At 31.3% G+C, this 21,163-nt stretch overlaps 1 protein-coding gene across 15 annotated transcripts in view; it reads right to left on the minus strand.

Annotated features, from left to right (window-relative positions):
- Positions 1-463: 463 nt before the first annotated feature.
- LOC139513204 (E3 ubiquitin-protein ligase HUWE1-like) overlaps positions 464-21,163 on the minus strand; it is a 143,551-nt gene continuing 122,851 nt past the window's right edge. For 13 of the 15 annotated variants that reach the window (XM_071301579.1, XM_071301491.1, XM_071301605.1 and 10 more), the window contains 12 exons: positions 19,448-19,605; positions 17,940-18,056; positions 17,240-17,448; positions 16,610-16,861; positions 15,869-16,054; positions 15,355-15,549; positions 10,618-10,893; positions 8,729-8,999; positions 8,064-8,169; positions 7,074-7,373; positions 6,243-6,433; positions 464-1,692 (listed from right to left, as the gene is read on the minus strand). In XM_071301579.1, coding sequence (XP_071157680.1) covers positions 1,590-1,692; positions 6,243-6,433; positions 7,074-7,373; positions 8,064-8,169; positions 8,729-8,999; positions 10,618-10,893; positions 15,355-15,549; positions 15,869-16,054; positions 16,610-16,861; positions 17,240-17,448; positions 17,940-18,056; positions 19,448-19,605 — 2,364 coding nt within the window. In that variant the 3' untranslated portion in view covers positions 464-1,589. The remainder of the gene's footprint in view (positions 1,693-6,242; positions 6,434-7,073; positions 7,374-8,063; positions 8,170-8,728; positions 9,000-10,617; positions 10,894-15,354; positions 15,550-15,868; positions 16,055-16,609; positions 16,862-17,239; positions 17,449-17,939; positions 18,057-19,447; positions 19,606-21,163) is intronic. The other 2 variants (XM_071301595.1, XM_071301538.1) reach the window with 1 other exon arrangement.

Raw genomic sequence — 21,163 nt, forward strand, 5'->3', positions numbered from 1 at the left:
TTGTAATTGTTCTAAATGCAATATTTAGGGTAAAAACCATTTGTTTTTTTTTAATTTGTAGCGGACATGAAAAATTTCCTGGAATCTGTATGTTTTATTGACCTCATAAATAAAACTCAACAGAAAAACGTTGTCAACATCATAAACAAGGCGATATACTGTCATTGACTGTATATAGCATATGAATATAGGGTCAATGCAATTTGACTGCACAAATAGAACAGCTACAGTATATAACTTTCATCAATGTCATGGCATATGGTCGGACGACAAATAATTTGTGTGGTTCTTTTCATGAAAATATTTTTAAGAATAAAACAACTTTCAAGTCATACACATTTATGTATAACATGCATTTAATTTTAATTGTTGTTTATTTTTGGTGGTGAAAAGCGTCCCTGTGGTAAAAGTATGGGCATTTAATGTCACCTATATAACCAATAAGCATACTGAAAGCGTACAATTTCATTTTTTACTTTTTATTTACTTTTAGAAGTCTGAAGAACATTTAACAACAAGCTACACAAAAGTGTTATTTTACAAGCAAATTATATATAAGGTATACATGTATATATTCATATAACAGAAAATAAATTATAAACAACGAATCAAACAGAAGGAAAACAAATGCCCAATCTGGAACAGTTTGGACAAACCATGTAAAGCACTTCAATAGCTGTGGAATACACATCCCATTTTTACTCATATTTTTCTATATTAGTTTTGGACAACTAAATCAATTTCTCAGAAGCATGGTCCCATTTGGAAAACAAATGAAACAGTCAACATTTTACATATCCAATCATGTGGAACATTATGCATGTAATAGAAAAATTTAATAAATAAGATACAACTGCACCAAAAATAACACAATACACACATAAAAATCAGTCCTGACAAATTATGCCTTATACTGTGGACACTTACAAAGACTTAGCAAATAAATGTAAAAGGAATTGAAGAAACGAAACAATTAGCACTGTTCACACCACATAATAAATTTTATCAGTTTACACTGTGTGTGAAATAAAAAACATATTAACTTTACACTTCTGCTGTAAACATAACTAGTCTGTAGAAGATTGTGCATGATACAACTTTTATAATAATAACTATAGCAACATTTGCCCATAATTCCATTTTTAATGAAGCAAAATTCTCTTGTCCAATTCTATTTCTTTCCCTTTCACCACACTCAAGTCAAGTTCCTTTCAAATACTGGTAAAATATTTACTGCATAAAAGTATCCATCCTTAAATAACTTGTACACACATATAATTACATACGTAATATGTAACAAAGCTTTATACTCCATACAGTGAGTAATGTCAATGTTTTGAAGTTCGTAAATATGTATTCCACATATGCTACGAATAACTTTTCTTTTTACAAGTTCAAATATATATATATACATATAAAGTGTTCCATTTAATATTACAAATTCATACAGAACTCTGGTATCATTAAGAATTTCACTAACAAAAGTACTTCTTGTGGTTTGCATGTTAACCAAAACTTCACCAGCAAGGTACGCACTATGGACTTCTACATGAATGTCGAACTAGTTTTCAGGAGACAATTATTGTCCTCTAGGCCAGACCAAATCCTTCTGAACATTCATTAATTGCCAACAATAACATCTTCCTCAGTTTGTCGTAGGTTTCATAGGCAGGTAGATCTAACTGATTAAAACTGTAAAATGAAAGAAAAAACTAGTTAATGCATTTCATCAGTCAGAAAAGAAAAACAAACAAACAATATATTGGAAATTGACACAGAAGATCACCCCACTTGCATATCATATAAAGCTGTAAAGGGACATAACTGAAACCAGATGCTCCGCAGGGCGTAGCTTTATACGACCGCAGAGGTTGAACCCTGAACGGTTAGGGCAAGTATGGACACAACATTCAAGCTGGATTCAGCTCTAAATTTGGATTGTGATTAAATAGTTGACACAGCATAGGTTTCTGACACAGAATGAATGTGTTCTAATGAACTTAAAATTTTTGTTTCTCTTAGAGCAATTCACTATGCTGTTGAATATTAATCCTCTCAAAAAAATGTTTGAAGAAATTTTCATTTTTATTTATGAAATTTCAAATGAGAAAAATTGAACCCATTTTTTTTAATCACATCCCCCTTTCCCTTATTCCAAAACTAATCTCAATTAAAATTTCTAATGGAGTTTGCAACAATAACTACTCATTTAAATACATCATAAAATATTAAGATGTAAAAAAACTGCTTGTTATCACTGAATGGTAAAGATTATTTTAATTTATCAGTTGGTAGTAAAAAGTGAATATACATTGTATATTGTATATAACAAAGATTTAAGTTGATTCTGGACAAAGAAAGATAACTCCAATTAAAAAAAAATCTTGCTATTGCACAATATTTTGCAATTAGATATTTCTTGCTTACTATTCTGGACAAAGAAAGATAACTCTAATTAAAAAAAAAATTGCTATTTCACAATATTGTGCAATTAGATATTTCTTGCCATTGCGCAATACTGTGCAATTGAAAAGACTTGCTATTGCACAATACTTAATATAATAATTTTAGATCCTGATTTGGACCAACTTGAAAAAACTGGGCCCATAATAAAAAATCTAAGTACATTTTTGGATTCAGCATATCAAAGAACTTCAAGATTTCAATTTTTGTTAAAATCAGACTAAGTTTAATTTTGGACCCTTTGGACTTTAGTGTAGACCAATTTGAAAACAGGACCAAAAATGAAGAATCTACATACACAGTTAGATTTGGTATATCAAAGAACCCCATTTATTCAATTTTTGATGAAATCAAACAAAGTTTAATTTTGGACCCCGATTTGGACCAACTTGAAAACTGGGCCAATAATCAAGAATCTAAGTACATTTTTAGATTCAGCATATCAAAGAACCTAACTGATTCATTTTTTGTCAAAATCAAACTAAGTTTAATTTTGGACCATTTGGACCTTAATGTAGACCAATTTGAAAACGGGACCAAAAGTTAAGAATCTACATACAGTCATGACAGTTAGATTCAGCATATCAAAGAACCCCAATTATTCAATTTTGATGAAATCAAACAAAAGTTTAATTTTGGACCCTTTGGGCCCCTTATTATGTTGGGACCAAAACTCCCAAAATTAAACCCAACCTTTCTTTTATGGTCATAAACCTTGTGTTTAAATTTCATAGATTTCTATTTACTTATACTAACGTTATGGTGCAAAAACCAAGAAAAATGCTTATTTGGGTCCCTTTTTGGCCCCTAATTCCTAAACTGTTGGGACCTAAACTCCCAAAATCAATACCAACCTTCCTTTTGTAGTCATTAACATTGTGTTTAAATTTCATTGATTTCTATTTACTTAAACTAATGTTATTGTGCGAAAACCAAGAATAATGCTTATTTGGGCCCTTTTTTGGCCCCTAATTCCTAAACTGTTGAGACCAAAACTCCCAAAATCAATCCCAACCGTTCTTTTGTGGTCATAAACCTTGTGTCAAAATTTCATAGATTTCTATTAACTTAAACTAAAGTTATAGTGCGAAAACCAAGAAAATGCTTATTTGGGCCCTTTTTGGCCCCTAATTCCTAAAATGTTGGGACCAAAACTCCCAAAATCAATACCAACCTTCCTTTTGTGGTCATAAACCTTGTGTTAAAATTTCATAGATTTCCATTCACTTTTACTTAAGTTAGAGTGCGAAAACTAAAAGTATTCGGACGCCGGACGACGACGACGCCGACGACGACGACGCCGACGCCAACGTGATAGCAATATACGACGAAAATTTTTTCAAAATTTGCGGTCGTATAAAAAGGTAAAAATGACACTACCCAAATTTGTACTTAATCTGAGTTTTGTGGTAATAAGTTCTGTGTGCAAGTTTCATAACATTTGGTTGAGGCAAACAAGAGTAAGAGAACTGAATTGAACCAGATGCTCCGCAGGGCGTAGCTTTATACGACCGCAGAGGTTGAACCCTGAACGGTTAGGGCAAGTATGGACACAACATTCAAGCTGGATTCAGCTCTAAATTTGGATTGTGATTAAATAGTTGACACAGCATAGGTTTCTGACACAGAATGAATGTGTTCTAATGAACTTAAAATTTTTGTTTCTCTTAGAGCAATTCACTATGCTGTTAAATATTAATCCTCTCAAAAAAATGTTTGAAGAAATTTTCTTTTTTATTTATGAAATTTCAAATGAGAAAAATTGAACCCAATTTTTTTAATCACATCCCCCTTTCCCTTATTCCAAAACTAATCTCAATTAAAATTTCTAATGGAGTTTGCAACAATAACTACTCATTTAAATACATCATAAAATATTAAGATGTAAAAAAACTGCTTGTTATCACTGAATGGTAAAGATTATTTTAATTTATCAGTTGGTAGTAAAAAGTGAATATACATTGTATATTGTATATAACAAAGATTTAAGTTGATTCTGGACAAAGAAAGATAACTCCAATTAAAAAAAAATCTTGCTATTGCACAATATTTTGCAATTAGATATTTCTTGCTTACTATTCTGGACAAAGAAAGATAACTCTAATTAAAAAAAATTTGATATTTCACAATATTGTGCAATTGGATATTTCTTGCCATTGCGCAATACTGTGCAATTGAAAAGACTTGCTATTGCACAATACTTAATATAATAATTTTAGATCCTGATTTGGACAAACTTGAAAACTGGGCCCATAATAAAAAATCTAAGTACATTTTTGGATTCAGCATATCAAAGAACTTCAAGATTTCAATTTTTGTTAAAATCAGACTAAGTTTAATTTTGGACCCTTTGGACTTTAGTGTAGACCAATTTGAAAACAGGACCAAAAATGAAGAATCTACATACACAGTTAGATTTGGTATATCAAAGAACCCCATTTATTCAATTTTTGATGAAATCAAACAAAGTTTAATTTTGGACCCCGATTTGGACCAACTTGAAAACTGGGCCAATAATCAAGAATCTAAGTACATTTTTAGATTCAGCATATCAAAGAACCTACCTGATTCATTTTTTGTCAAAATCAAACTAAGTTTAATTTTGGACCCTTTGGACCTTAATGTAGACCAATTTGAAAACGGGACCAAAAGTTAAGAATCTACATACACAGTCATATATATTGACAGTTAGATTCAGCATATCAAAGAACCCCAATTATTCAATTTTGATGAAATCAAACAAAAGTTTAATTTTGGACCCTTTGGGCCCCTTATTATGTTGGGACCAAAACTCCCAAAATCAAACCCAACCTTTCTTTTATGGTCATAAACCTTGTGTTTAAATTTCATAGATTTCTATTTACTTATACTAACGTTATGGTGCGAAAACCAAGAAAAATGCTTATTTGGGTCCCTTTTTGGCCCCTAATTCCTAAACTGTTGGGACCTAAACTCCCAAAATCAATACCAACCTTCCTTTTGTAGTCATTAACATTGTGTTTAAATTTCATTGATTTCTATTTACTTAAACTAATGTTATTGTGCGAAAACCAAGAATAATGCTTATTTGGGCCCTTTTTTGGCCCCTAATTCCTAAACTGTTGAGACCAAAACTCCCAAAATCAATCCCAACCGTTCTTTTGTGGTCATAAACCTTGTGTCAAAATTTCATAGATTTCTATTAACTTAAACTAAAGTTATAGTGCGAAAACCAAGAAAATGCTTATTTGGGCCCTTTTTGGCCCCTAATTCCTAAAATGTTGGGACCAAAACTCCCAAAATCAATACCAACCTTCCTTTTGTGGTCATAAACCTTGTGTTAAAATTTCATAGATTTCCATTCACTTTTACTAAAGTTAGAGTGCGAAAACTAAAAGTATTCGGACGCCGGACGACGACGCCGACGTGATAGCAATATACGACGAAAATTTTTTCAAAATTTGCGGTCGTATAAAAATTCAGCCATTAACCAGTTTGTAAAGGGGCATAACTCTAGAACGGTGAAAGTCATGCCACCAAAATTCATACTTGATCTGTGTTTTATGATAATAAGCCTTGTGTACCAGTTTCATAATATTCAATTGAGGCAAATTCAAGTTTGAGAAAAGAAACCAACTTAATGATGTCTTGACAAGGTAAAAACTTAATGCCCCCTCTGCTACTGCTGGGGTTATCTTCAAATATATCAACACAACTCTAATGGCCACCTCTGTATCTAGTTTATTTTTTTTTTAATTTTTGTATCAGACAGCCACAACATACAGTTACTTCAAACCTACCAAGTATGAGCAACTGGAAGTCTGTCTGTAGACCTGTCATCTCTGTGAATCTGGAACTTCTGGTACCCATTCATTCCTTCCAAGAAACCAAAACCTTGTAAAGGAACTTTTGAGGTACCAGTTACAAATTGTAAGAATTGGGCTCTGTCTGCTTGATCAAAAGATCTCAAAGCTCTCCAAAACCATTGAACCTGAAAATATTTGTTATGATAGTCACGTTTCATATAAATAAGTGTTTTTCTATTCAAGATAAACAATTGCTTGAGTAAATTAAACGTTACTATCCTCTGTACTGTGATTACTGAATTAAGATAGTTTTAACTGTGGACTTCTAGTTTTTAAAATGAAAAGAAATAAAGGACTGCTAACCCAATGAATCCAAAAGTTAGTGTTGACAGAGTACGGATGTCAAATAAAAAATAATTAAATAATGCTTAATCAACAACAAATTTTAAAGTAAATTGCAACTTTTATTGGTCAACATTAAATGTTTAGCTGATTAGATTAGAGTCTTCAGGACATAGCATGCAGAAATGAGAAACTCTGAAGCAAAGAATTATGGCATCATTGATGTGATGTCATAATGATCCATTGACCATTTTTCAAATCTTTATAGGACACATTTCCCAAAACTTAAGAATTAAAAAATATCAATACCAAAATGTTTCAACAAAACTTGTCAAAATTATTTCCAGAACTTTTTAAAATTAAATTATTAACAAAGTGAGATCGATGATATTCGTAGTTAAAACTGTCAAACACTATAGGAATATAGAACTAATTACAAGAAACAAAATAAAATGTATTACCCCCATTATACTTAACACTTACTTGTAATGAAGTAGGCTGGTATTTATGGTATTCTGAGTGAGCTTTCAAATCGTCTATATCGATTGTAGGAAGACCAGAGATTAAAAGTTCTAATTCTTGTTCTGTAAATATTGATATTAGTCTCTTTGGTATGATGTCATAGAAACCTTCCATGAATGCTCCCAACTGTTTCCTAATAGCACCTGTCATTCTCATTTGACACACTAACTTGACATACTCCTTCTTATTATCTTCATTTACAGGTATGTTACGGCCGTTGGGCTTGAGATCTCTTGTTTCAGTCACACCAAATTCTCGGATCTACAAAATAAAACATATTTTAACCTCCACCTAAATAACACTTTCCACTTGACATACATAACATAAATAATACATATATTACTTTAAAAAAAAAATGTTAAAAAATGACAATTTTTTATTTATTCACCCAACACATATATAGCACAGTAGATATATATATTGAATCCATATTCCAAGTAAAAATGAAAGTAAAGAAATAGAATTTCCATGCTTTGCAGTCCAATTTAAACATTGTCTTCATGCATAAAAATTCCAAATATTTTGTCTTCTTTGGGATTAAAGGTAAACACAAAATAATCCAGCATTTATGATATCTTGACAGAAAACTTTGATTCAAATATTTCTTGAAGAGTGAGTGTTGTAAAGTTTAAAATTAAAGTGAAACAGGAAATTTCTGCATGGTAGATTACGAGATATAATATTGCTTAATCACTATACCTCAACTTTATCAAGCTGTAGATAAGAAATTAAATCCTTCCAATTCACAGAAGTAAAAAAAAAAGTTTGGATTCAAGTGGTTACTAAACCTGTTTCTGCCTAAGGCAACACAGTTTAAAACTTTTCTATTGCCTATTTTAGGATATTTTTTGTATTGTAGATTTTTAAGTATCGCTTTGTGGTAGATTGCCTACACCAAATCTACCAAACTTGTATCCCCCTCCCTTCTCTTTGTCTTAGTAGTTAATTTACCTCTGTGTTAAATGTCAATTCATATCCAAGATCTTGTACATCATTCTGGATTAAGAAGACTAAACCTTTATAAAATGAGTAATCTTCACTTTCCATATCGGTATACCTGGAAACAAAACAAAAGCGTTTAATGGAAAGGTTTCAAAATCAGACCCAACGTACATTTAATGACAGTCATTATCTATTTGTCCATGCAACATTTTTCAAGTTAGTCTCGAAAAATATTTATACAGGTGAATTTAAGTGCAGTTTTGGCAAATGTTTAAAAGAAGACATGTATTGCACATTTTATATCCTAAATGTCATCACTGTAGTATACTTGATTATCATTGAACTATATAGCACTCATATAATTATTTTTATTTGTTTATAAAGCAAAAACAAGAGATGTGTAGATGTTGGGGTTTCATATATTCCATTCAAATTTGAACATGTTTTATGGTCATTATGGTTGCTTCATCAAGTTCACTCATACCTTTAAAGCTATAACAACGCTTCTGCAGTTAATACATTTTTTCCTATTAATTGTAGGATTCTTACCATTGCCTCAAACTAAACAGATTTTTTCCATAACACATAATTGGTCACTCTTCTGCAAATCTAAATAAAAGACTACAATTCCTATGTTATTTCCACTCTCAGAAATACTTATAAGGCATACTCACTTCACATGCTGTCCAAGAATATGTTTGTAGAAAGACCTGGTAAAGTAACAATCCAGCAGTTTATTGTCATAAATAGCTTTAGCTATGATACGTCCCACAAATTTAAAGTAGCTAAGATGATTAGAGTTACAGTGAGAACTAGGATTAATTGTATATGTCACACGATCTCCAGGAGATGTAGCAAACAATGCATAGTTAGGGTTGAAAATTTCTCGAGCTATGATGATGTACCATTCTCGTAACAGTCCTCCAGCATCCTGACCTTCCTCACCTACAAAATACATAGGGTCTTTAATAATCTCAAATAACTAGTTATAAACTACAAACACTGTGAGGATGCAGTAGATTTCGTCCATACTCCCGTTATTTTTTTACAGTTAATTTCTTTTTGAGTGTGAGAATTGTCTCATTTGCAATCATACCATATAACTGATATTGAATTAAAAGTTCAATCAATCAATTCACAATTAGACAACTATTCTGTATTTGTGAAGAGTCAACAAATAAAAGTATACAACAGAAGAAGTTCTGAAAATAATTTACCATGAACCAAAATTGATATTAGGAATAGTGTATAGCCAATCACAGACAACAGTTTGCATATAAGAATTTGTTTCCATTGCTTTTATTTTTTAATTTCCAGTAGAATTTATCTTTAAGTATGTACAGAAATGTAAATTCTTGGTTAAAATCTTGCTAAGAATTGTTCCTGCTCATCAAATACAAAGATCTTTTATGTGACCAAAAACAAAATAGCATATTTTTTGTTTTTGTTTGTTTGCAAGCAGTCATTTTTATTTCAGTTTCATTAATGGCTGTTCAAGACTGATATTATGTTTATCTGTGATGATTGAAAACAAGAGTGAATTCAATATAGCCCTTACTACTTAAGGTATAGAACAACTAATTCAGGCCCAGTCGGAAAGAACATACAAGAAAGTAGTACATATTTTAAACAAAATAGTTCCTACGCATAGCTGTATCTTTGTCAATAGTGGGAATATCTGGGTAGTTTTTGTATCAAATGAAAGCTTGGAGACTTGGGATCACTGCAGAACCCTTGTTGAAAGTTTTACTTGAATAATAAGGAAGTATATGGAATTTTAATAGGAGGGCACATTTGGCCTGTTGTTCAGATCAGAAGTTCCTGTTTTGTACTATCAAACTTTGGGGAACCAGTGTGCTCTAATATGCAATTAAAGGTATGTTGATCCTTTCAGCACATGTCAGGATAAGGTACAGTTTTGACATGAAATAACTGCCACTTTTTTGTAAACTTAAGACAAAGTAACCATAAATGCTTGAAATTGCAGAATTTAACAAAGAAAGCAATCGGGCTGTAAATTAGTGGTTTTATACCTTTAGTGGTATATTAATATAAAAACATTTATTACATTGGTTGCAATGAATTACATTGATTTCCCAGTTAAATAAAAACCGATAATTTCACATGTGAAATAAACATGGTTATTTCACTCTATGACATCATACAACAATAGGTGTTGATCAAAACAAATTGTGAATACGTAGAAAAAAGATAAAGTTCCTTACATGTTTGACATTAATTTCTTTAAAAAAGCCATTTGCCAATGTAATAAAAAGAATAATTAATTAAAGAATTCAAATATCTAAAATTATTCAACTCGTGACCAAACAACACTGATAATTAACTCATGCTATGCGCATTCATGAATTGATGTGTTGTTCGGTCACTCGTTGAATATTTTTCTCTATTTGAATTCTTCGATTAGTTATTCTATAAATAATACCGAAACTGCCTAATTATATATAATAGGCTAAAATTACACAGTTAAAACAATGTATCATAGTAAATAGCCAATTGTTTGAAAGATCAGTTCTAAAACTACAAACAAATCATTAAATATTACCTTCAAATACTATATAGAATCTGTGTTTCCATTCATCAGCCTTTCTCCTAAACAACTCTCTGAAAGAGTCTTCAAATACATTTTCTCTCCTGATATGTACGGCCAAATCTTCCCTTCTCAATCCTTCATCAAGTCGTTCTAACTCTTGCCTAAAATACCTGCGTTTCACATCAAAGTCCAATATTCTAGTATGATCAACTAAGACTGAGAATGGTCCATCACAAAGGGGTGTGGTTGATTGCCGCAGGATTTGATTCAAGACTGTTCGATGTGTTTCTGAAAAACAAAACATCTCAAAATGATGAAACCAATGCAATGGCAGAATAAAAGATTTTATATACTAAGTAGTTAACCTTAAAAGACAAAATTCACATGCAGTATCCAAAATTATATCTATTCAAGTATCAAGCATTTTAAAACATCAATGAGAAATCATATTTGGCAAACATAACATGTTTGTATTTATATTCAGGATTGTATTTTTTAGGAAGGCACAATTTTTTTTTAATTAACTGCCACCAAAACAAAATTTTTGGTGTAATCTTTTAAAATGTTTCACATATCTACTATAAAACAACAACCTTTCTATCATAAAAATTCATATTAGGCAAACAGCTGTATAACCCAAATCAGTGTGACATGTTGATTGTTTAACCACATGACCATGGTTTAGGGTGATAATAATTATATTACATAGTGTCTGATCTGAGGTGCTATGAGAAACAATCAGAAATTCTCCATGTTAACTTCTAAATTTACATAAAAGTTGCTTTTTTTAAATAATTAATCAAAAATTTTCAATAAATGTCTGATCTTTTCAAACTATAAACCATTTCTCACAAATATTTATATAATGCAAACAGCTGTATAACCCAAATCAGTGTGACATGTTGATTGTTTAACCACATGACCATGGTTCAGGGTAATAAGATTTATATTACATAGTGTCTGATCTGATGTGCTATGAGAAACAATCAGAAATTCTCCATGTTAAACTTTTAAACATATATACAGGTTGCCCTGTGAAAATTATCCATCAAGTTACTTTTCAATAAATTTTATATCTAAATATTAAACAATACACATTTTTCTCACAAATATTTATATAATGCAAACAGCTGTATAACCCAAATCAGTGTGACATGTTGATTGTTTAACCACATGACCATGGTTCAGGGTAATAAGATTTATATTACATAGTGTCTGATCTGATGTGCTATGAGAAACAATCAGAAATTCTCCATGTTAAACTTTTAAACATATATACAGGTTGCCCTGTGAAAATTATCCATCAAGTTACTTTTCAATAAATTTTATATCTAAATATTAAACAATACACATTTTTCTCACAAATATTTATATAATGCAAACAGCTGTATAACCCAAATCAGTGTGACATGTTGATTGTTTAACCACATGACCATGGTTCAGGGTTATAATATTTATATTACATAGTGTCTGATCTGATGTGCTATGAGAAACAATCAGTAATTCGCCATGTTGTACAAAATTCAAACATACATGTAACAAAGCAAAATAAACTAATTTGATACTAGGGAAGCAATTATCAAAATGTCTTTACCCTATGAATGCCCTATACCGACCCTGCAAGGGCTGTATAGCTAGTCAAGGTCGTTAAAAACTTCCATTTGTGAAAGTCCTACTGTTCATACTACATCTAAATACACATCTAAGTAAAAAAGTTGGTCTGTAAATATTATCCATCAAAAAAGTTTTCGATAAATAACTTCTTTAAGCAATACATTGATCATGTTGATTGACAGATTGATTGGTGTTCAAAACTATTGTGTTATTTCATGGTGGTCAGTTTTTATTGGTGGAGGAAGCCGGAGAATCACTGACCTTCAAGTCATTAAAACACTTTGCTCACATATATTTCTAAAAATGCAGACAGCTGTATAACCCAAATCAGTGTGACATGTTGATTGTTTAACCACATGACCATGGTTCAGGGTGATAACATTTATATTACATAGTGTCTGATCTGATGTGCTATGAGAAACAATCAGAAATTCTCCATGTTAACTTCTAAATGTACATATAAGTTGCTCTGTGAAAATTATCCATCAAGTAAACAATACATTTTTTTCTCACAAATATTTACATAATGCAGACAGCTGTATAACCCAAATCAGTGTGACATGTTGATTGTTTAACCACATGACCATGGTTCAGGGTGATAACATTTATATTACATAGTGTCTGATCTGATGTGCTACGAGAAACAATCAGAAATTCTCCATGTTGTATTATTGATGAAAAATTGTTCCAAAATTCAAACAAACATTTAATAAAGAAAATAAACTATACTGATACTAGGGAAACAATTATCAGGGTTGCTTTATCCTATGAAAGTCCCTCTGTTCATACTACTTCTAAATAGACATTGAAGTCAAAAAGTTGGTCTGTAACTATAATCCACCAAAAAAGTTTTCGATAAGTAACTTCTTCAAGCAATACATTGATGATGTTGATTGACAGATTGATTGGTGTTTCAAAACTATTGTGCTATTGCATGACAGTCAGTTTTTATTGGTGGAGGGAGCAAAAGTACTAAGAGAGAACAACTGACCTTCAATCAAGTCAATTAATACACTTTGCTCACAAATATTTCTGAAATGTAGACAGCTGTATAACCCAAATCAGTGTGACATGTTGATTGTTTAATCACATGACCATGGTTCAGGGTGATATTTATATTACATAGTGTCTGATCTGATGTGCTACGAGAAACAATCAGAAATTCGTGTGGTTGCAAGAGTCTGAAAACAAGCAAATAGAATTTAGGAATCATCAAAAAATAGTGAATCCACAAAAATTATTTGTTTTTTGTTAATTGTGGTGTCTTCAAATCTTTCCTTAAAAAGTTTTATATAATGCAAACAATTGTATAACCCAAATCAGTGTGACATGTTGATTGTTTAACCACATGACCATGGTTCAGGGTGATATTTATATTACATAGTGTCTGATATGATGTGCTATGAGAAACAATCAGAAATTCTTCATGTTAACTTCTACATGAACATAAAAGTCTCTCTGTGAAAATAATCCATCAAAAATTTTCAATAAATGTCTGATCTTCTTCAAAGAGGGGCAAAAGATTCCAGAGGGGGACAGTCAAACTCGTAGATATTTCACAAATATTTATATGATGCAATCAGCTGTATAACCCAAATCAGTGTGACATGTTGATTGTTTAACCACATGACCATGGTTCAGGGTGATAAGATTTTTATTACATAGTGTCTGATCTGATGTGCTATGAGAAACAATCAGAAATTCGCCATGTTGTATTTGTGTATATGTACATCTGTTATGAAAGATCAACTGTTGTAAACCAAAATGTTTTGCCCATTTAATGGATATCTAGTCAGTGAGAGGGAACCAGTAATTTAATCCCAATTATTAATTTTTTTTTTCAGAGATACGAGGTAAAAATGTTCTGACAGAAACATGAAACAATGCAGAGCTGACAAAAGGAAAGGGCCAAAAAGGTTGCTAAAAATTTTAAAAGTTTCATAATTATTTGTTACAGTGACAAGTGCATCAAAGCATTCAACAATTCTTTAAACCATAATCAGTTTCTTTCTGTACATAGCTCATTCAACCTATAAGTGACATTGAATATAACTTTTTGTATATCTATTTAGATTATATATCTTTCAATGAATGACAAGGTTTGCTGAGTGTTCACATATCCCAACAATATTAAAGATTTCATTGTTACTTCTAGCCAGCATTGTATTTCATAATAATTTTCATTACATAAAAACAGTTCAGAATCCATGAAATAGGATACTTAATAACAGACTAATCTTCTTACAACAATAAACTTTCTTTCATAAAAATTCATATAATTCAAACAGCTGTATAACCCAAATCAGTGTGACATGTTGATTGTTTAACCACATGACCATGGTTCAGGGTGATAAGATTTATATTACATAGTGTCTGATCTGATGTGCTATGAGAAACAACCAGAAATTCTCCATGTTGGAACTTGTGGATGAAAAGTTGCTCCAAAATTCAAAAACAGAAAATATAATCCATCAACAAAGTTCTCAATAAATGTCTTCTCTTCATGCGATATAAATTTTTCTTACAAATATTTATGCTATGGAAACAGCTGTATAACCCAAATCAGTGTGACATGTTGATTGTGTAACCACATGACAATGGTTCAGGGTGATAAGATTTATATTACATAGTGTCTGATCTGATGTGCTATGAGAAACAGTCAGAAATTCTCCATGTACATTTTTATTTCAAATAAACCATTAAGGATCCATGAGAATTTCATTTTAATTGTTTTTAAAAATAACCACAACACATTTAATAGAAAAAAAACCTGAAACTTCTTTAACAATTATTCAGATATTTGAGCAAAGTTTAAAATGCTCTCTTTTTTAAAGAAACTATCTAACCCTGATTTATCAACTACCGAACCCTAAATTTTATCGGTACCTTTCAGACCAATAACATCATGGCAACATTTGGGATTGTTTTAAACTGCACCTTATAGCAAATTATCATAAAATTTTCAAACTGTTCATTGAATGTGTGGTTTCATGCATAAACAATGAAATACCATACTAAGTGATATACATATTTTCCTTGGACTTCTCAATAATCACCAAACTAAAGACACATTCGTGATCCTACTATTGCAACCATTATAAAAGTGTTATGACTGTACTTTAAGCTATTCCATACCTGCAAACTTTAGGAATTTCTGAGTATCAGGAGGCAGAGATGAAATTGAGGACACAGAATTTTCTCTGGCCAATGCTGGTGTTTCTGAGGAGGTAGATGCAGCAGGAGAGGCTGGAGCAAAATCAATGTTCAGGTGAGCTAGCTGATCTTCTCTCCTCTGAGATGACTGATCTTTAGTCTTATTTCCCTTCTCTCCTGTAACATAATAATTCGATGTTGATAATTTCTTTTAATAGGCAGGTACTTCATTTTCTTTACAATTTTTTTTTTCTTTCCAGAAAGTTAGATAATAGTTTGTCTAAGTAATTTTCACATTTCCAAATGTACAACAGGATTAGAATGAAAAAAAGCACAAATCAAAGTTAAAATACTCTTCAGAAGTTTCCATTGGCTTTTTGGATTTAAAGATGTAGAAAAGCACAATTTCAATTAAGTCTAAAAAAATTATCAAACAACTCTAAATATTGTTCTTTTTTCCCCAAAAAGTCCTAAAATTATTCCCTGGATAACTTACCAGAATGAACAATAAAGAAAGCTTCCACTGCTGGTTGTAGTATCAACACGGCATGATGATCAGGTGTCTTATCTAATTCTGAAAGGCACTCTCCTAAACACTGCCACAACTCATCTAAGATTAATTGTTCACTTAACCTGGGGAGTACCACTTCTTTCTTATCTTTCTTGTCATTCTGACTTGATCCTGAAAACATTAGAAATCATATGTATTCTACAAGTAAACTATACAACAATACTATGGAATTGTTATTACTTGCAATTGTGATGTACTAATTTTGTGGATTTTGTGCACCATGAATTTAACTTTATAAATTAATTTTATGCAGAGTTTGATAAAACCACAAAATCAAGTATAAAATAAAATATATACAATTTTTCTTCTATCAAGTAAAATTGATATCCTTATTTGTGAACCACTGTATTCTAAACGAAATATTAACTACAAGTAAACATTAACCTGTTTCCTCCAAATGAGTTTTTATCTGAGGCTTTTCTTATCCAGATTTATTTGGTAATGTATTCTCTTCAATAAGCATTGTGAATCAGTTTCACAACATTAGGTTGAGACAAACTCATGTTAGAGAACGGAAACCAATTTTGTTACATCTCAATTACATTGAAAGGGATACATTTAATTTCACAGCCATACTATGAAAAAGACGTGTAATAATATGCATATTGAATAGACATTTTCTGAAAGGTAGGTCGTCAGATCAACCATGATATTGTATCAAATTACCTGGCTGGTCTACATCCATAGGTGTTTCGGATGTACTGGGGGCATTGACAGATCCTTCAGTTGTCTCCGCTGAAGATGTTGGTGTATTTGACGTGTTGCCTTCAGCACTTGATGGTTCTGAAACAGATTCCCCTTGTTGGCCAGCAGCAGAGGGAAGCTGATTACCACGTCTTCCTACCATCTCCATAATTGCTTCAGCTTCTGCTTCTATTGCATCCATTGCCTCTGCAATGTTACCCAAGACTCTTAAATCTGAATTGTGAAATTTTGGTTGTTTTTTTTAAACAAAAAATCATATATCATTTGACAAATGACAAATCAATCTTTTGTACCTGTACTGACGATCTTTTAAAAAAAAAAACATAAAGACTTTTCTTTTCAATTTTATCCTTTAAACTTTACTGATTCAAATCCTGCCTCAAATTCAGTATCATACATTCTCTTAAAATTCCCATATGCTCTTCAAAATACGTTTTTATACCAAATATAAAATTTAAACGATTTTTTTTAAATGAACAAAAGAAACATCCTTTATAGCAAATCCTTCCTCCTATAATTTAAATTTTTCTTTATCAGTTTTTTATTATCCTCCAATTTTTAAGAATGTAAACAAAACTAAAGAGTACATACCTCTATTAGCCCTTCCTCCTCTTGCAGAGTTTTTCTTGCCCACTGTTCTTGCAGCATCTCTGAGCTGAATTATCACTTTCAGTATTCGTAGGAAGAACTGCTGACTGGATGTCTTACTAGTTAATGCTGTCATAGAAGGTAATTGTAATTCCCTTCCTACTTTCACTTTCTTTGAGGCACTTACAAGAAGATTCTGTCCTGGGTTGTACCTATATTGTTAAAACATAAAGCTGAAATTAGTCTACATTGTCTATAAAAGTACAATTGATTTACCTAGCTACATTTCCTACTACTCATAATACCAATGTAACAAAATAACCCAGTATTGAGGGGGAAAAAGATAAAAATATGTAGATATTAAATTTTGTGTAAAAAGATAAAATTCCAATTATGTTCTTTTTACATAAATTAAGATGTTTTTTCAACAATAAAGAAGGAAAGACTACTCGAAATCACTGCATCCACCAATCGTGCGATAAAATCAAGATTTTTATAAAAATTGCAAAATATTTTTCATTGGAGAACCAGAAACAACCTTATCAATGTTGTGAAAATACACAGAGGAAATAAATATGAGATAAATACAAATGACTTAAAGAAAATTTCAAGTACATCTTGTAAATTGCATAAAACAAGACCAATGAATAACATCTTTACTGGATATTCTTAAACTGGTTTCATTATTATAATACAAACATACCTATCTGCAATGAAGCCTTTAGTTGATGTCGACTGTGTAGTATCCATATCACGGGAATCTTCATCATCTTCATACCTTGACTTCACATTTAACTTTTGTAGTTCTTCTATTAAGGTTCTGTAAGAGATGCACAATAAATATTGCCATAAACATTTAAGAAAACAAGCAGGAAGAAAAAAAGTCTGGAAAACTGATTTGCTGGACAGAGTGCAAACCTATAGCCCCCTTCGACTTCGTTGGTAGGTGATTAATAAATATCATGCACACCCTCTAGTTATAAAACAGTCATATATATCATGAACCAATTAGTGGACTTATTTAGAAATGGTGTGGCATAATCATGATAATGTGAATGCGAATGCAACTATTTTTGGACATTTTAAATGTACAACAGAAAACTGTTTGGAGTAAATTACGATTATAAAACTTAAATTTTTGGATTTGGTCCAATAAGTTTACATGATCATGCTACTAGAACAGTGTTCTAGGATTCCCATTACCCGTTACCCGGGGTAAGTGGATTAGGACAACGGTTAAGTCATTTTTTAGCCTTTGTCACCCGGTGGTAAGTCAATTTTCAAGTTCGGGGAAGCCGAAAAACTCTTGAAATTTCCCGGTCCTCTTCAATTTTCCCATATCTGCTTTTTATTTTTATTAAATCACGAGAAAAAACTTTGATAAAAGATCGAAGATTTTGTCAATGTCTATCGGCGCTTTTATTCAAGCACTCGTTTACTAGGTGTAATCAAGCGCAAAAGAGACCACATTCTTCTCCTATCATTCTAAAAGTCGGTCACGGTGTCGGTAAAATCGGAAAATCCGGATTGATAACTGGTGCTTAAATCGGGACATAAACGATTTTTTTTCTTGTCATCGGAGGAAAATAAACTTACAGTTGCATTTATTATAGCTCTTAATAAATGACATAGTAATAACTATAACATATTTGTCAAATTTAGTAAGAAATCGTTTTTTTTAAATTTTGTACAAAATTCAATCGTATCCGAATCCAGCTTTGTTCAGTAAATTACAATATTCAAAGTTATTATGGCGGAAAAATTCAAACTGAATCTGTAGATCATGAGTTTGCATAAGTTTGGATTTACTTCAAAAAGGCTAAACAATATAAATCAAGCATCACCCCCACCAAAAAAGCCCAAACTTGACAAAAAGCAGAGAGACAAACTGTATGATGTTGAAAAAAGGACCAGGGGGTATGCTTTGCGCCGTCCGCATTGGTTGGCGGATTTAACTTTTAGATGTGGGTAAGTAATTTTTTTATTGATCTTACCCGTGGTAAGTCAAGGTGCCAAAAAAATCCTAGAACACTGTAGAAAAGGCCAAATATTTATTGATGTCTTAGTTAATAAAATATAGTGAACACAGTTTCTGAAAGATTTATAGTTCATGGTTGTTTTTTTACATCATACAAAACAGTTTTTTGTAAATTTTTCTGGTGTATTTTGAAGATCAATAGCTGTTTCCATAAAATAAAGATTATCTCTCACCTAATATGTGCACAAACTGTAAAACCTAATTCTCTAGCACCATCCAATAATAGACCTAGAACTGCTTCTCTAGTAGAAGAATTTGCCCACGACAGTTGAACCAACAAATTTGTTGCATCCTCTAATCCTTCCTCTGAGCATGATTTGGATGTCAGCACCTAAAGCAAAAACACAGATATTGGTTAAGCTAATACGAAAAATAGTAATTTACAGCATCTTTAAAGATTGAAAATTATATATAACAGCTGTTTTCGTTTTTCAGTAAAGATATATTGGTATTCCAACTTTTCAAGTATTGACAATTTCATAGTTTTCAAAAATTGTACACAGATGCCTTTATTCTTCCCAACAAGGGGTAAAGCTTTGAAAGAACACAAAATTTCAGTATTAAAACTTAATTATCAAAACAAGCATTGTGCTTTAATGTCCTGACAGTATGATTTTCATATATCGTTTCATTCTCATGTATGTAGTTATTTAACAGAAATCATCTAATTGGTTATTTCCCTCATTGTAAGGGGAGTGTATATCACATTTAAATTTTAATTATATCACAGTTTTCATTCTATTACTGATTGCCAGCAATGGAGTCCCATATTGTGTTACACTTAATTTAATTAATTTTTTATAAATCTTTAAAGAAATTTTAGTTTTCCATATGGTGAGGTATTCTTGTCCATCACTGAATACCTGACCAATCATGACCTTTAAACTTAAAATGTCTACTTTTTTTTTATTTGCCTGCTGTCTCATTGACATTTACGCAAAATCTTTAATTCAAAATCAATTGAGTTTATTCAATAACAAACTCTATTCTAGCACTAACTTATTTTCATTTGCAATGTTCTCCCCGTCACTAAGAATCATTGTATCAAGGTTTCAATGTAATCATATATGAAGATTTTTACAAGACAGTGGATATGCAACTAAGTAAGGCCATTGTTATTATATTTTTAGTTTTACGAAATTTTTTGACAAAACCAATGGGTAGGAGGACGAAAAAAAAAAAAAAAAAAAAAATGCTGCTGCTGATTTTTTTTTTAATACCAACTGTCAATATCAATTTTTTTTTTTTTTATTTCACCAGGAGATTTTCTACTAGTGTAACAACTATTTTTTTTTTCTTGACAAGGTTTGAATTGAAAATCAATGTGCAACAACTTACTAAATCACCAAGAGCATAAACTTAGATTCTTTCATGCAGTTATGAACTAAAATTTATTTTTTTTGCATGAAAAACACTGGGTCGGAGGAGAAAAAAAAATAAAAATCAACATTTTTAATTTTATTTTTTTTCCTATTTGGCAAAAATTAGGGTAGGAGGGTTCGTAAAACTAAAAATAAACAAGAGTGCACACACTGAAATGTCTCGCCTTCTTTACTAATCATTGATATTATGTTGATAGTCCTAAGTATAAAGCTTGATTACAACTGTCACATAAACTTAACATTAACCAAGATAGCTAAACAAAGACCAATGAACCATGAAAATGAGGTCAAGGTCAGATGAACCATGCCAGGCAGACATGTACAGCTAACAAAGCTTCCATACAACAAATATAGTTGACCTATGACTTATAGTTTAAGAAAAAAATAGACCAAAACACAAAAACTTAACACTGTGCAATGAACCGTGTAATTGAGGTCATGGTCAAATAAAACCTGTGGGACTGACATATAGATCATAATATATTTCCATACACCAAATATAGTTGA

Source organism: Mytilus edulis, chromosome 1, assembly GCF_963676685.1.
Source record: "Mytilus edulis chromosome 1, xbMytEdul2.2, whole genome shotgun sequence".
Taxonomy (NCBI): Eukaryota; Metazoa; Mollusca; class Bivalvia; order Mytilida; family Mytilidae; genus Mytilus; species Mytilus edulis.